The sequence below is a fragment of the Doryrhamphus excisus genome, chromosome 21, assembly GCF_030265055.1.
Source record: "Doryrhamphus excisus isolate RoL2022-K1 chromosome 21, RoL_Dexc_1.0, whole genome shotgun sequence".
Classification (NCBI taxonomy): Eukaryota; Metazoa; Chordata; class Actinopteri; order Syngnathiformes; family Syngnathidae; genus Doryrhamphus; species Doryrhamphus excisus.
The window spans coordinates 4,662,642-4,680,082 of NC_080486.1; the positions used below are offsets into that span (position 1 = coordinate 4,662,642).

The window sequence follows — 17,441 nt, forward strand, 5'->3', positions numbered from 1 at the left end:
CGCTAACCACTTGACCACCATGCAGCCCTATTGCAATAAATTCAAATTTTAATTATTAACCCTTGCTTTGTGACATAACTGCTTGGCAGTCAGTATTTATGCAGCGAGTCAAGCTTGTCCCACCGATGTGGATGTGACCTTTCTGGCTGTGGGTGATGTGCCGGAGCCTGTGGAGTTTCTGTGGAATTTTGGAGACTCCACAACTGTCAGAAGCACAACCAGGAACGTCACAAAAAGATACAAGACTCCTGCAAGGTGGGTGGTAATATAATACATATATTATTATATATGTATATATATATATATATATGCATTTTTCTATGTAGGTATAACATAACAGTGATCATGTCTGATGGTGGCACCTCCCTCGCCTTTGGAGCGTTCCCCTTACTCGTGCAAAGACCAGTGAAGCTCAACAAGCTGGTCCACCGGGCGTCTGTTCTTCAGAACCACACCGCCACAGTAACATGCAGAGTCACTGCCGGCACAGACGTCGCTTTCTCGTGGAGCTTTGGAGACGGAACAAGGAGGATTGGACAAAGCACAGAAGGGCACATTTTCCGAAGGTGAGAATTAGGATTAGGATTTGGAAAGCAAATTTACTCCTCACCTCTATTGCTTGCAGGACTGGAGAGTTCCAATTAGAAGTGACCGTGTCCAACAGAGTCAGTTCTGCCTCCCTCAGGGGTGTCATCTTCGTCGTAAAGCAACCATGTCAGCCTCCACCTGTCAAAAACATGGGGCCTCGCAAACTACAGGTAAAGTCTGTCATATGTCGTGTTCTTGTGCAAGTATCTTCATGTATTCTTCACTCAGGTGCGAAGACACGAAGTTGTCCGACTGGGAGTGACCTATGAGGATGAAGTTGACTGTGAGGAATCGAAGGGCCTCCGATACACATGGACGTTAGTCGATTCCGCAGGACACATTTTGCCCCTTGCAGATGCTCACAAACAGAGTCTGGTACTCCCGGGTCATTTTTTACACTACGGCACCTATACAGCCATAGCCAGGGTAAGAAGTTGTATGTTTTCTGTCAGGTCGTGTTAGACCTAAAAGCAAATCAAAAAGTGGACGATAGACCGGTTCGATTTTTGAATAATGGATATTTAATAGTGCAATTTTAGATTGTAGTGCTAGTGTGTTGTGTGTGCACATAAACAAACAATCCAGATATTTGCTTGAATATTTTATTTGCAGACACAACAGGCAATTAGTTTATTCGTTTTTTTTATAATAATGACTTTAGTGTAGCAAAATTAGTAACAATACTTTGCTGTTTTGCCCCTTTTATGTCCAATAACTTATTCCCTGCACTTGCAGACAATACAATATATAATAAATACAACAATAACAATGTAACAGGACACAAATAATAATATTTGTGAAAATATAGAACTGTAAAAAAAAATACTACCATCGATAAGCATATCGACATATCGACATTTGGATCGATGCGACCCACTCTACTTGCTACTATACAAGACTGGGCGTTTCCTCATAGAATTTAAATGTTGTTTATCCCACGCAGACGAATTGAAGGCACAATGTAGGGTTTAACCTAAATTTTTGATGTTTAGTAAAGAGTAGAACTCTTGCATTACATATTGAAATGATTGGTTCAAAGGTAATAACCGTAACACAAACACGGCAACAGGTACGTCCATTTAAAAGCAGTACAAATTACTTACCACATTAAATTATCTTCACCGTCGACACCGCAAACCTCTCCACGCTGAATATCTTATCCACGCTTTTTAATGTTTATTGACGGTTTTGTTTTGACTGTTCATTCACACTAGCAAAAATGATGACAGCTTCAGTCTTTTTTTTTTGCTGTCATGTTCCCGCTCGATTTTTAATTTCCTGTTTCCGGTATTCATGGGCATGCGCAATAGTGTGATAAACAAGCGCCATTGTTGTGAGTGTTAGACCTATAAGCAAATCAAAAAGTGATGACGGCTTCATAGTCTTTTTTTTGCTGTCAAGTTCCCGCTCGATTTTTAATTTCCTGTTTCCGGTATTCATGGGCATGCGCAATAGTGTGATAAACAAGCGCCATTGTTGTGAGTGACGCATTATTAATCTCAACGGAGTGAAATTTTCTCGCCATGTTACTTTTTTGATTTTTATTTCCATTCAGAAGTCAAATGCATTTGTACTTAGTAAATCAAACAAGAAGGTAAGTTAAGTCTTACGTTTACTATCATATAGAATGTTTGAGCTACATTTGCGCATGTATTTTGGAGGTATACAAGTTATAATATTTTTATCTGACAAAATGTATTTTGTCTCAGAATATCACGTTTGTACATATTGAGTCTATAATTGTTATGCAGGTCCAGGTTGTTGGCAGTGTGGTGTACAGTAACTACAGTGTGAGAGTTCAAGTGATGCCCAGCACTCCTGTGGCCGCCATTCATGGCGGAACCAACATCTTCATTAACAGGAACGTCACCATGGTAACACTGGATGGGTGGAAATCATATGATCCTGACTTCCCCACGAATCCAATCAGGTGGAATTATTTTGCAACCCTGTAAATATATATGTTGACATACATAAATTCAAATATAGTCAGTGCTTATTTTTGACTGAAGTAGGTAATCATTTCCATTTGAATTCTAGCGTCAAGTGGATGTGTGAACCAGTCAGCGCCATGAAAAGTTCCTGCTTCGATCATGATGTTGTTACTTCCTCAACTGTGCTCAGCTTTCCAGTGAGCTTCCTGAAAAACAATTTTGACCAGTATCGATTCACACTCACCGTCCACAGCGGAGAGCGATCAGCGTCATCAGAGATCTTTGTCACATTAACGCCGAATGTCATTGGGTAAAAGACAGTCCCGACTGATTGCAGCTTGATCCCAACCGTCAGAATGACCTGTTTTTTTTTTTTCTAACCCAGGAAGGTAACAGTATCGTGTCTTCTGTGCGAAGGAGATCAAGTCAACTTGGATGAGTCTTTCTCAGTTAAAGCCTTGTGTGAAGACTGTGGGGTTGCCCCAAACCACATCCAGTACACTTGGACTCTGTTCTTGGTCAATGCGGCCTCTAAATCTGCGGTAGAAGGTAAAGCACGTTAATCCTGTTAATTAAAGTGTTATTTTAATAGAAGTTCTTTTATTGTGTGTTGTCCTCTAGTCCCATTTTGTTATACAGTCGATCTTGGCGCACCATCCCCTATAATGCAGACTACCTCCTCGGACCCAGTAGGATCAGGTAAGGCGCCACAAAAGTACTCACCGGCTGCATAATCCTTCAACAATGGCGATGTTTTATAACTAACACTGAGCCCAACTACTCATTGCGGTGATTTTGTATGAATTATTTAACAGCTAATGCTCTTTATTGCAAGGAGAGGAGCCCTCCAATCATCCCAGAGGGGAGCTCAGTCTTATTAAGCCTTCAAACTCCTCCACGGAACAGTTACTGCTTGTTCTTGATGATGGTAGCATCCATTTGGATGTTGGAAGTGAGTTTCCCATTGATTACGACTCCTCTGCTGACTGGGAGTTTCCCGCCATTGAGAGTGCTGGACAAGGTACCGTCAGGGTGCCGCCATAACGGCGCCACTGTTATCTGAATGTCAGATATTACTATGAAGTTAAAGCCTAATGGTCTTCTACAGATTATGATGTTCCATTCAAAATGGCAGAGGAGGGAGACCCAGGAATCTCAGCAGGGAGGCCCACAGGTACAGATAAATAATAATATTATGGTCAATAAGTGTATTTACTTGTACTGTATGTACTCCCAGGTATGAACGGTGAGGCCTTAAATGCAGGAGATGACTCGTCGTCACATGACCCTAAAGGGAGTAATCTAATGGACTACAGTTCAAGTCGGCAAACGATTCGGGAGCCGACTTTGCTTGATCTACCTCGAGACCCGGTGGAGGCGGGGTTGTTTGCATCGTACACCTACACAGGTACACACAAGATACAGAAAATGTCCTCTCATTGCCTAAATCATCAAATTATGACACATTTTCACAGGACTTTCCTCCCCGTTGCTCAGCTTCAGACCTTTCAGTCTGAGATCAGGGAGTAGATACATGCTGGAGGTTATCGCTAGTAAGCTTCATATTCATCGCTGACATTTTTCATCAAAAATATCAGAACGCTGACCTTTATGTACTTTATGCAAGAATCTCAAAGTAGTATTTTGGGTCGGACTCAACTATTCTTGAGAACAAAGCCCATTCCGAAAGGAATGACATGCCAGGTGCAACCAAGTAAAGGTCTGGAGTTGTACACACACTTCAGTATCTTCTGCACTTCAGGGAGAGAGGTATCAACGCTTCTTACTATCAGAATACAATAAATAGTTAATAATTATTAATTCTGTTATGTGTGTGTGCACTGAAGGACTTAGTGTACGAATACAGCTTCAGTATTGGAAGCAAACCTCCCAGGTTGTTATACCAGGGGAGAAACTTCCAGTACTACTTCAACCTTCCTTCTGGACACCTCAGTGATGACTACAAAGGTAAAACATGCAAATTAAATAGATTTTTTCGTTGATTAATGGTGTTAATTTGTATTTCTACTTTAGTAACTATTTACACAAAAATCAGAAGCAGCACATACGGGTCCTCCACCAGAGTTTGCCCAGCAACTGTTCAAGTCCTTCCCAGCTTCTTCAGAGATATTTCCTCTGATGATCCTGATGTGGAGCTGTAAGCAGTAATAAAAATTACATTACAAAAAATTATAGCAAAGTCAGTTTTTCACTACATGTAACTGTTTTCCTTTCAATCTCCAGGTCCCAGTCAGGTCTAAAGAACCTCTCAGCGTTGGTCCTTCTTGGGAACAATGCAGAGATACGTAACTATGTCAGTCTCTTGTCGGGCATTCTCAACAGATTGAGCTCCGACAGCCAGACTGGCGAGCGATGGCAGAGACGTATGCGCAGTGTGCTTATTTGCACTTTGTGCAAATTGGAGAGCAATGACCAGGTGCACAGACACAACACAAAATATTATTGTTTTTGGATGTCTGGAATGGATCAAAAATAAAAAAATAAGGTCTTATTATTATGAGAATTTACAAAGTGGTTAACGCGGAGGCCACACAGCTAGGAGACCCGAGTTCAATTCCACCCGCGGCCATCTCTGTGTGGAGTTTGCATGTTCTCCCCATGCATGCGTGGGTTTTCCGGTTTCTTCCCACATTCCAAAAACATGCTAGGTTAATTTCCGTCTCCAAATTGTCCATAGGTATGAATGTGAGTGTGAATGGTTGTTTGTCTATATGTGCCCTGTGATTGGCTGGCGACCAGTCCAGGGTGTACCCCGCCTCTTGCCTGAAGACAGCTGGGATAGGCTCCAGCACCCCCCATAACTCTCGTGAGGATAAGTGGTAGAAAATGAATGAATGAATTTATTAAGATAATTTAAGAAGAGGCTGCACAGCGGTCGAGTGGCTAGCACGCAGGCCACACAGCTAGGAGACCCGAGTTCAATTCCACCCTCGGCCATCTCTGTGTGGAGTTTGCATGTTCTCCCTGTGCATGTGTGGGTTTTCTCCATGCTAGGTTAATTGGCGACTCCAAATTGTCCATTCATAAGTATGAATATGAGTGTGTATGGTTGCAACCAGTCCAGGGTGTACCCCACCTCTTGCCCGAAGACAGCTGGGATAGGCTCCAGCACCCCCGTGACCCTTATGAGGATAAGCGGTAGAAAATGAATGAATGAATGAATTTAAAAAGAAAGTTCATTCATTCATTCATTTTCTACCGCTTATCCTCACGAGGGTCGCGGGGGTGCTGGAGCCTATCCCAGCTGTCTTCGGGCAAGAGGTGGGGTACACCCTGGACTGGTCGCCAGCCAATCACAGAGCAAAAGAAAGTTGAAACAAGTAAAATTAAAACAATCGCAAAATTGGGAAAAAGGAGCAAAGACCGAAGCTCATACTAATAATACGTTTTTTCACCTACATCACATAGCTGCATTTTTTTCTTAGCAAAAATCAAAGTAGTGTAGTAGTTGCATCCTTCCATTTTTCACTATGTGGTCATTGGTGGAAAAAGTTTGGACACCCCTGGTAATAAGAAATATATATATATATATGACTTTTACCACATTGTAATAGCATGTTGTTATGTTATTCAATGGCAGGACTCGATGGTAGACAGCATATGCATTCTCAGGGATCTTTTACAAGTTACCAGGCAGGTAAGTTCGCCCTTCCACAAAGATGTGTTGATAAATGTGGGCTTGAATAAGCACTCGACTTTTTATGCTTTTCAGGTAACATTAGCGAGTGTCAGACAAGTGGCCGCACATGTTGGGGCTATCGCTCGGCAGCTCTCTCATCCCAGTGCAACTATAGGGTACCGACTGGATGAGCACACACTCCGCACCTTGGTCACTCTGCTAGCTTACAGCCTGGAGGCTGCTGATGTTGACGTTACACATGAGTTGGAGTCGGATCTTGAAGCTATCAGAGACTCATTCAGCGGTGATGTCCAACCCAGAACCAGAGTAGAGCAGCAGGAGCAGATTGTTGACAATATTTTGCAAACTGCTTCTGACCTGATTCTGGTAAGAGATGCTTTATTTATATATGCCTGCCTTTATTTGTTGATATAATTTTTTCCCCCTTATGTTTTCTAGAAACACGTCGTGTTCAGCAAAATCCAAGAGTACAGAATCAGTGTTGGCGTCATGTCTCTCTATGTCACGCGCCAACACTCATCAGTCATGACCAGCGGCTCGGCTGTCTTTCACATACCCGCACCCCTGCTCCAGTCCCTCAGAGGAGACTGTGTGCTCAGTCTTGTTGCTGAATTCACACACTCCCCTTGGACCTGGGCCCACTATCCTGGCAGGGTGAGTAGCAATAGCTTCCACTTCATGACTTAAAAGATTCATTTGTTGTTTTGCAGATAAAAGGACCAGTTTTGGACTTGACTCTGTATAAATGCAGCACAAGGAGAAAGATCTCTATTCGATCCCTCGTTCATCCGATCATCACTGAACTGAAAACAACAAAAAACAAAGTATGCAACTAGTTATAGTAATAATACTAGTGGAGCATGCTTTACTCCTGCAATATTCAATTCTAGGTCATGTGACCACATGTGTTTCATTCAAGGATTCTGCAGGAGAGTTCATCCTCCTGCGCAACCACATCAACTATCACAGCTTCAATATTACCCAGGAGTACTTGCAGCGGGCCATCCAGCTGAGTGTTGTATTCACGCTTCCACCCAACAGGACATTCCCCATCATGCTGCTCTACAGGTATATTTGCTTTTGTATCTATGGAGCGATCCTTCCTAAATTATTCTTTATCCCGCCAGGATGTTTGCCAAGCCGACTCCCAGCATGCATCACCTGCGGAGCGTTCACCAGTGGGAGACTAACACCACACGCATCACCCTGCCACCGTCCTACCTCAATGGTAGGCTTTGGATCCAGCTGTCAAGTAAACTACATTCAACAAAAATGTACAAAACACTTTTTTTTGCGATGGAATTCAGCTCCAGGGGTTGGCTACTTGGCGCTATTGGATGTCGACTTTGCGAAACCAGTCAGACACAAGCACATTAGCAGCCATGTCAAGTACACTCTGGCAGTGGACGCCAGTCAGTGTTTGTCCTTGGACCAGCAAAAGCGAGCCTGGACCAGTCTCGGCTGCAGGACGCACCAAGCAGATGGAACGGTCAGCTGTAGGTGAGCTATTTGGTACTCCTACTCAGGTTTTTCAAAAATATATTAATTCATAAACATTGTTGTTTCCCAGTTGAATATGGCCTATTGTTAGTATAAAAAAATAAGCAAATTGTACCTTTTTGTGACCTTAGTTAAGCATTTTCAAGCACAAAAAATACAAGGCAGAAGAAGCATTGTAATTGTGAATGTAGTATTCTACACTGGCCACTTGGTGGCGGTGTTTGTTGAGACCAGACCAGACGTTCATTATTTCATTCATTCATTTTCTACCACTTTTCCTCACAAGGGTTGTGTGGGTGCTGGAGCCTATCCCAGCTGTCTTTGGGCGAGAGGCAGAGTACACCCTGGACTGGTGGCCAGCCAATCACAGGGCACATATAGACAAACAACCATTCACACTCACATTCATACCTATGGACAATTTGGAGTTGCCAATTAACCTAACATGTTTTTGGAATGTGGGAGAAAACCCACGCATGCACGGGGAGAACATGCAAACTCCACATAGAGATGGCTGAGGGTGGAATTGAACCGTGGTCTCCTAGCTGCGCGCTAACTACTCGACCGCTGTGCCGCCCAGAAACAGGAATAATAACATAATAATCATAATAACATGGGCTACTGTTGGTTCAGATGTCACTTCCTGTCCACTACGCAACTGTTCTACACCAACTAAGGTCCTTACTAAGAGGGAACACATTTACTGCGACACACGAGCAGGAGTTTCATTTACGTCTTAAATTTATTTACTCTTCTTTTGTTTACAATATTGGAGAATATGACAATATTAATGCCACAATAGCCACTAGGAACTGCTAAAACAAAACAAGGAACTGCTAACGCGAGTCTGTTATCTTATCTATGTCTAATATGTCTTATTTTCTCTGATTATATCTACTATATTGGGTAATACCTAAAGGTGACTACGAGTGTTATTTCATGTCTAGAGGGCTCTAATGAAGTTAAAAACCATATTCTATGCCGTAGCTATGAAACTATTCCATGTGTTTATATTGAATCCTACCTCACAGAAATGAATTGGAACCAATTAACCGTGATAAATGAGGCCTCACTTGTTATTTGCTGTCTCAGTTGTCACCACTTGAGGGCGCTGACAGTCACGCAACAGCTGATCCAGAGCAGCCATGACACAGCCCGCCTGGACCCATTCATCAGGTGACGTCCCATGTTGTTAAAGAGAATGAATAAATAAAGTTACATGAGACTAACTGTCAGATTTACTTTCAGTGAGGCCTTTGATGCAACTGTCCTGGTTGTGCTGGTGCTGTGTGTGTGTTTGTACGTACCAGCATGGGTGCAATGCCGGAGAGCTGACATCACCTCCGAGCAGACTCGGAGAGTCCACTACCTAAGTGACAACACTCCAACGGACCCACACTTCTATGCAGTTACAATCCACACCGGCCTCGGTTCTGCACACAGGATGAGTGCAAAGGTAACTTAGTCACATGTTAAGTTGGAGTAGAATTTCAACGTAACAAACCATGTGATCTCCAGGTTTACATAGTGCTATACGGTGGAGATGGCACCTCACAAACAAGAGAACTACACGTCCCAGGATGCACTCTGTTTAGGAGGAACTCTCAAGATACCTTTATAATCAGGTCAGCATCTCCATATACAACCTTTAACAAGACAACAAATACATAAGATAACAACTTTATTGACATCACAGTGCAGCAGAGAGTCTAGGTCCTGTATGGGGGGTCCACATTTGGCATGACAACTCAGGACCTTCACCACACTTCTACCTCAAACTGGTGGAAGTATCTGAGGTAAGGGTGTCCTCTTTTGTGGATGTACACATCTCAATGATGCTCGACTGGGCGTGTCCAAACCTTTTCATCATGTACTGGGTTAGCATGTTGAATGAAAGAAAAATGAAAGGATGTGAGGGCTATTTTGATATTAAGTTAGTAAAACTAAAAGGGTGTAATAAACAACATATTTCAGAACTAAACACTATGTTTATTGTCCTTGTGAATGTTAAATAACCCGCCATGGGGCTAAAGAAAAGTTGCAAGTGCCGGTAATTTGATAAAGACAGTGAAAAACACAATTAAATTGAAGAAATAACTCAATATAATACCCCAAAATATGAAAATAACGTCTACACCCATGCCCCGTCTCCGCTCCAGCAAATCTTCAATAAAGGTAAAACAGATGTTAAATGTTAATCTGTCAACTATATTCATCATTTATAATTTTGCGTTGTTTCTGCATGTGAAACTATAAATATTCAGTATCAAAAAATATATTTTTGTTAATATTTTTGGGTGCGGGTCGAGTGGTTAGTGCGCAGACCTCACCGCTAGGAGACCCGAGTTCAATCCCACCCTCGGCCATCTCTGTGTGGAGTTTGCATGTTATCCCCATACATGCGTGAGTTTTCTCCGGGTACTCCGGTTTCCTCCCACATTCCAAAAACATGCTAGGTTAATTAGCGACTCCAAATTGTCCATCGGTATGAATGTGAGTGTGAATGGTTGTTTGTCTATATGTGCCCTGTGATTGGCTGGCGACCAGTCCAGGGTGAATCCCTGCCTCTCGCCCAAAGACAGCTGGAATAGGCTCCAGCATACCCGCAACCCTAGTGAGGATAAGCGTCATAGAAAATGGATGGATGGACCTTTCACCTTAGACTGTGTTATTACCTGTGTTACTTGTATAACAGTTGTATAATATAACACAATCTGCTGACACCTCAGTGCTACACAATGCTTTGTTTTGTATCTGGTGCGACTACAGGTGAGCCGAGCTGATGGCAAAAAGCGAACATGGGTCTTTATCAGCCAGTGTTGGCTGTCAGTGAGCAACGGGGACGGTCATGTGGAGAGAATGCTACGCGTTTGTACTCAATCAATCGGCTTCACTCAGGTATAAAAAAAAAAAAGATAATTTTATTTCCTGAATGACCTTCTTTCTCCCCGTGCTTGCAGATGTTAGTTCTGAAGCTGTGTGACTACATGGCCGACTTCCACATGTGGACGTCTCTGTATAGCTGCCCTTGGCCTCACGCTTTCACACACACACAAAGACTGAGTGTGTGTCTGCTGCTCTTCACGTCGTACGCGTGTATCAGTGCTCTGATCACATCACAAATGGATGAACCGGTGGGTTAAACCGGAGCGCGAAAAAAATCTCTTCATGAGCGTAATCAATGACACTGAGTTTTTTTTTTGTTTACAGTTGTATTACACAACAGGCATTACATCTGTATCGGCTGTTTCTGTGACAACTGGAGTATTGGCTGTGGTGGTGGCATTGCCAGTGGCAACGCTGATAACGGTTCTATTCCGTAAGGGGACGCTGTTGATGGAGGAGGAAGGCACACAGCTTGATTATAAGTTTCATGAAGGTGACATTTATCTCATAGAGATAGTTAAATTTCAAGTTGTTTCCACTTACAATATGTATGACTTGTCACCATTGCTCCATGGCAGATGACACCGAAGCCTTCAAGAAGCATCAGGTAGCTCACACCTCTGACAGCTCACATTCTTTCTTCTCTTCATCTTCTAAGCATTGCTTCTTCATGCGTTGTAGGATGCAAAGCAGACGGCTACAAGGGACATTAAAAACCAGAAAGATCTTTCCAAAGACAACAAGGCAACAATTAGAAATATTGGTGTCTTTCACAATCGGAAAGGGAGGAAAGTGGCCTACGTGGCCTGGCTACTGTGTCTACTTTTGTCCCTTGTCTGTTTGCTGCTCTCTGCAGTGTTGGGACTCAGGTATTGGCAGATGTATACTGCAAAATGTAATCTAATCTAATGAAGTGTACGATATATGTATACCACATGTGTTTTTGTCATTGTTGTCAGGTTCAGCACCAGCAAAGTACAACTTTGGATCCATTCCCTTTTTTTCTCCTTGTTGTCATGCATCTTCTTGATCCAGCCCCTTGTGGTAGTAGAGCTTTATTATCTCCTTCTGATAAAATTACTTCATACTAAATAATACAATCATACAAAATAACTGTTTGCTGTTGCAGATCATTTCCATTGCTTTGATCGTCTCCCTTTGGAACAGAAAGAGAAGTACTGACTTTCTTAGTCGTGCCACAAGTACAGAGATTGATAGATTTAAAGTAAAAAAGCAAAATATTTCTGCATCAAGCCTGACAAAGGTAATGGAAGCTTCCCTTCCAGCGGGACAATCTCACCTGCTTCGGTCTGCATATATAACATTTTGATTTTCAGCTTCTGGAGCAGCGTCAGAGAGCCAGGTTCCTTCGTCTTGTGCGCCCACCAGCTGCTGCAGAGCTGAGGCGTGCTCGAGGACAAAGAAGACGAGAGGCATTTGTTCATAAAACCATCAGGTGATTGTTAAAGCAACAATTTGGGGCGAGAACAATATTATATGTCGTTAATTAATATACAATAATTCTACCCTAAAATAACAGATTCCTCATTTTGATAACATCCTGGCTTGTAATGACTGAAGAGCGCTACCGTTGCCATGGCAACCCACGTCACCTACTACTTAGACTAGTTGTTGAAGTAACACTGAACCAAGAAACATGACATTTGGGTGGCTCCGGTTATATTACATTTTAACTAATTTAATGTAAAAAAAGACATATAGTACCGAAATAAATTAAATTCTGTGTCCAAACGCTGTATATTTGTTAGCCGTACATCGGCTACATCCCCATTCACTTTAATTGGCTGATGCTAACAAGTGGCGTAGAAATACGGAAAATTCCGTGTTGTTTACTATCCATACTCACAAATAATTTATCCATGCAGATAAAAGACAGTCTAGCAAACAATGTAAACATTTTTTGTGACCTCTCTCGTCGTACAACTTTGTCGTCTTTGAAATCCACCGCCACACCAAAACGGTACCTCTGATTAGCCACTTCCTGTGAAGGCAACTTCTTTCACAATAAAACCGGATGTATATGCTTTCATGTGTATTTTTGTTCTAAAACATTGATACACTTGTATGAAGAAATAATGTGAGTAGTAAACAACACAATTGGCAATAATTGTGTATGTTTTATTATAATTAATATATAGTATCATCATTGTTCCCCATTGAATAATGTATGGATCTTTACTATCATTTCTTTTTGTCATGCAGGGATTTGTGTGTCCTTGTTGCTATGCTCCTCTTGATGTTGTGCATTTCCAGTGGCAGCTCATTTAACTACCATTACCGTCTCAATAAAGCTGTCAGACAACGCTTTACATGGTAAAAAAATATATATTGTTACTGTCCAGCACATACACAACTTTAAAATGATGATGCATTCATTTCAGTGATGGATTCATGTCCATCCAGACGAATGAAGACTGGTGGAGGTGGACGCAGAGCATTTTGCTGAACTTGCTCTACACGAATGCTGCCACGAAGGTGAGTGTGCAGACGATGCAAGTCATTTTGTGTGTATTCAAAATATTTGTGATGTTGACTCAAATTGAAATCTTAATAGGCTGATTTCATCCCACAATCACACATGATCGGTGAGCCCATTGTGTGGAAGAAAGAGATCTGCAGGTCAAATCAATGCAGTGTAAGTACAATGAATTGCATCATTTGTTTATAGTACAAATATATGCAATTTTAATTTTACAATGAAGTACAATGAATTGCATCATTTGTTGATAGTACAATATATGCAATTTTAATTTTAGTACATAAAAGCGTTGTCTTGTTGATCTGGCAACCCAAAAAATTCCATAATGTTGGATGTGTTTATAATATGAATGAATTAGTTTTCTTCTACACTCCAATCATATTTTTCATGACCGGTAGAAGGTGCTGTTGTTCAAAAAAGTGGCTTGGCCTCAACTTGAGTTTTTTTTCCTCCAAAATGAAATGAAAAGTGGCTATTTGTCCTCCAAAATAAACTTAACTTAAACTATAATCAAAAGTCATTGTCCATACAACATTGTTACGTTTCTTCTTATTTCTTTTATGACCAAGCAAGCAAACAAAAAAAAAGAACAAAGGCATTGTCTCCTGTTGCCTCTCATGCTCTGGCCACCCCGGTGCATGCTGGTCCTGTGAGAACTGCCTATATAAATAGATTTCAGGTGTCCATGGTGTTACCCAATGAAATAAACCCACAAATAAACTACTAATTAACCCCAACAAAATAATAATATGATAAATAAACAAATAAATAACTAACAAGAAAATATTATCAAGTAATCCAAACAAAACAACAACAAAAAATGAATCAACATATATTAGAAACCGAGGAACACACTACTAAATAGCTCCTACATATGTAATAATAATTTACAGTCCAGGTTTAATATAGAAAGTCGATGTAATATAGTTAATAAAGTGATTATACTGTAAAGTGCTCAGATTTAGTTTAGGGATTCATTCATTTTCTACCGCTTATCCTCACAAGGGTCGCGGTTGTGCTGGAGCCTATCCCAGCTGTCTCCAGGCGAGAGGCATGGTACACCCTGGACTGGTGGCCAGCCAATTACAGGGCACATATAGACAAACAACCATTCACACTCACATTCATACCTATGGACAATTTGGAGTCGCTAATTAACCTAGCATGTTTTTGGAATGTGGGATGAAACCGGAAAACCCTGCATGCACGAGGAGCACATGCAGGGTGGGATTGAACTCGGGTCTCCTAGCTGTGAGGTCTGTGCACTAACCACTTGTCCACCGTGCAGCCTCTCTTGTCATAACAGTGATCATTTCCAGCTATATTTTAAAATTACTATTTCAGGAGAGAGTGTCCACTTCCTCATTGTATTGCGGTGCTGTAGTCGGACTTGGCAAGACTAAGTAAGCATTCAAACACATCAGCCCAGCATTAAAAAGTGTGACGTCATTATTTTCCTAAATGTAAGCCTTCCTTACTAGGTATGACGCCACGGACAGACTGAAGGCCTTACGGTCTCATGGCGACGTGGCCCTGAAGCTCCAGTTCACCTTGTATAGTCCCGTGCCTGACCTGTTCACTACTGTGACCCTTCTTGCTGAGAAGAACCCCATTGGCTCCCTGCTGCCATCTGTTGAAGTCCACTCAGTCAAAGTGTACAACACACCTTCTGTCTGGGATTATGTCACTGCTTTCTGCCAGGTAACAAAAAAGCTACATATTTAAATGACTCGTGGAAATTAATTAAAATTTATCTTTTTTTAAATAAATGTAGGTACTATTCCTCTGCTTGTCTCTGATGCATCTATGTTTTCAAGTCTGCACTGCATGGCAGCAAGGCATGATGGGATACTGCACAGCACCATGCAACTGGCTGGATGTAAGTGACACGCTGTATTATGTAATGATTAATGTTTTTACACATGACCCTTGAATTGTACTGTTGTGTACACACCAAAGCAATGGAGGTCACAGTGACCTTGCTAAAAGGGTGCTGCAGCCTTGTAACATCTTGGCAATGGTAATGGTTTAATTTCATTTGAACAGGCATCAGATTACAATTGAATGCATCACATAATCAGTTCACAGTTCCACATGTCCAAAAGGAGTAGGAAGAAGCAAAGCTTATTAATTCCTACCCCTCCATCTGGTACTTTTACAATCAGTGACTGTTACATTTGTTCACTTCCTGCTTTCCTAATATAATTTAAGTTTTTTTTAACTTTATTTTATTACATTTTTTTATTTTTATTTTCTACTTTTTAAAATTTATTTATTTAATTATTATTATTTTTTTGTCACGTACCAAAGTACAAGGTGATATGACCATACAATGACATAATGGGTACCATAGTAACTGTCAATATAGTGATATATATATATATATATATATATATATATATATATATATATATATATATATATATATATATATATATATATATAGCACATCATGACTGGTTGAAGACTCTTCATCCTTGTATTTAGCAAACATCAACTGCTTGTATTGTTTCTCGAATTGGCTCATCGTTGTGCATTGTTTGAGTTCCTTACCCATAGTTTGATTCCACATACTGAAATGCTATGGCTTTTTAACGTAGTCCTAGCATATAAGTGTTTAATAAAATGTAGTTCTTCCCTGAGATCATATTTCTGTAGGCGGCATTATGAATTATCCTTACTGACCTTTTTTGAAGTACATTTAGCGAGTGAAGATTGCTTTTATAGTTATTAGCCCTCCCAAAAAACTCTAAAAAAAACACAATAGTGTCAAATTCCCCTGATGATATGCATTGCAAATGTTTCTCCCCAATAGATGACACTCCAGATTGTGGTTTTCGTGTACTATTATCTTGTCATTGACCGCTCTGTGGCGGTCATGGACGTGGTGGAGCTTCTCCAGAGGAACAGCAGCAAAGCACATGTGGATGTTCGGCCCCTGGCAGTGAGAGCACAAGTGAGGGGTGAAGAATAAAGAAGTTTTGTGTGCAGAACATCATACTGATATTTGATATTTTTGCAGTACATTCGCTCCCTGCTGGGTGTTGTAGTCTTCCTTCTCACACTGAAGTGTGCCACCATGGTGAGGCTGAACAGTCGGTCTGCGGCTGTCTCTTTCTGGACACTCCCTAACTTCTTCTTGCCTACGGTAAACACACAGTGGACAAATGAAAGAAGAATGAGGATTTTTATGTATGAAATAAAATACATGTTTCTCTCATGTTAAACAATGCTGATTTTTTTGTAATGTAATTTTTTTCCTCTTTTATAGATGTCATGTTTTATCCTGCTAGTGGTTGCATGCTCCTTCCACAGCAGGGACTACAGGTTCATTGGTGGTCTCCTCTGTTCTGGACCTTTTGTCAACTACCGAGCCCTGTGGCTGATTTCCACTGCAGTGGTACGCATACTTTACCATTTTCATCGGTTTATAGATTACTTCTGTGTTCTAACGCCATCTTCTTTTATTTTTTTTAGATGATGGCTGTCTCATCAGGCAGTAAAAGGTGTCAAAGTCGGGCGGAAGCATGCACCTTGGCTGAATTAAGCGACTACATCAGACGTAGGGTTTGTGGGAGAGAGGCAATGTCTTCTGAGGAGAGCAAAGTAAGGAAGTGATCCCCCCTTTTTTTTACCATGTTGCTTAGTTTTGTTGTGTTTCCAGACGTACTACCTGGAGGAGTGCGAAGGTTTAGTGGATGAGCTGTTGCTCAAACTCAACAACCTGCACTGCACACTCCCCGCTATAGTCCATCAGCAGACCCCCAACATGGACTCACAGGTCTTAAAATCACATAAATAAAGTGCATGGACTTACTGTAAAGCAACTGCTTTGTTTTAACACTGTGTCTGTTGTACAGGATGGACAAGAAGAGTGTCAGTCAGTCGTGAGCGATGATCTGGAAAGACCAACAAGCCAATCAAGCAGGACAGGAGATGCAAATAAAACAACCACTCAGGATACACATGACATTCTGGTGGAGGTTCTGGTCCACAAAGAGCATTTGTAAGCATTGCTGGAGATGCACATTTGATAATAGGGTTGACAAAGTACAACTCCAGAATATAACATGGTTGGGACCGTAACACACTGCAAAACCCCCTGTTGTACTGGTTTAAATCAATATTTTGTACAGTATTAGCAATTCTGAATGAATAAATGTCACTTCAAAACATTTGTATTATGACATTTGTTGTATTTAGTATTGCTTTTCAATCACTAATAGTGATAAAGTGTCAAATTACAAACATCCATTATGCAGTAAATCTAATAAAAAATGACTACTTTTTAATCAAAGTACATATTTGCTTTCCGTCTTCGTAAAAGTACACCTTTTATTTTCACACGTAACAACACAACGTGAATGCTCCA

General features: G+C 41.2%; 1 protein-coding gene across 1 annotated transcript; it reads left to right on the forward strand.

Moving 5' to 3' along the window:
- Nucleotides 1–73: 73 nt before the first annotated feature.
- LOC131109140 (polycystin-1-like protein 1) lies at nucleotides 74–17,294 on the forward strand (the record flags this gene model as incomplete). The annotated part of the gene is made up of 47 exons (XM_058060804.1): nucleotides 74–255; nucleotides 327–566; nucleotides 626–758; nucleotides 817–1,014; nucleotides 2,340–2,518; nucleotides 2,629–2,832; nucleotides 2,908–3,071; nucleotides 3,144–3,221; nucleotides 3,358–3,543; nucleotides 3,631–3,696; nucleotides 3,760–3,930; nucleotides 3,998–4,075; nucleotides 4,150–4,292; nucleotides 4,370–4,490; nucleotides 4,557–4,680; nucleotides 4,767–4,959; nucleotides 6,124–6,180; nucleotides 6,256–6,549; nucleotides 6,622–6,837; nucleotides 6,894–7,007; nucleotides 7,103–7,251; nucleotides 7,311–7,411; nucleotides 7,491–7,683; nucleotides 8,776–8,859; nucleotides 8,932–9,139; nucleotides 9,202–9,308; nucleotides 9,380–9,479; nucleotides 10,453–10,581; nucleotides 10,644–10,817; nucleotides 10,894–11,062; nucleotides 11,148–11,176; nucleotides 11,251–11,438; nucleotides 11,529–11,613; nucleotides 11,699–11,833; nucleotides 11,907–12,025; nucleotides 12,793–12,903; nucleotides 12,972–13,065; nucleotides 13,145–13,225; nucleotides 14,414–14,472; nucleotides 14,551–14,770; nucleotides 14,844–14,948; nucleotides 15,885–16,025; nucleotides 16,092–16,217; nucleotides 16,341–16,469; nucleotides 16,547–16,675; nucleotides 16,734–16,850; nucleotides 16,930–17,294. Coding segments are annotated over 47 exons (6,573 nt in total), but the record flags the coding sequence as incomplete, so codon positions are not given.
- Nucleotides 17,295–17,441: the final 147 nt, after the last annotated feature.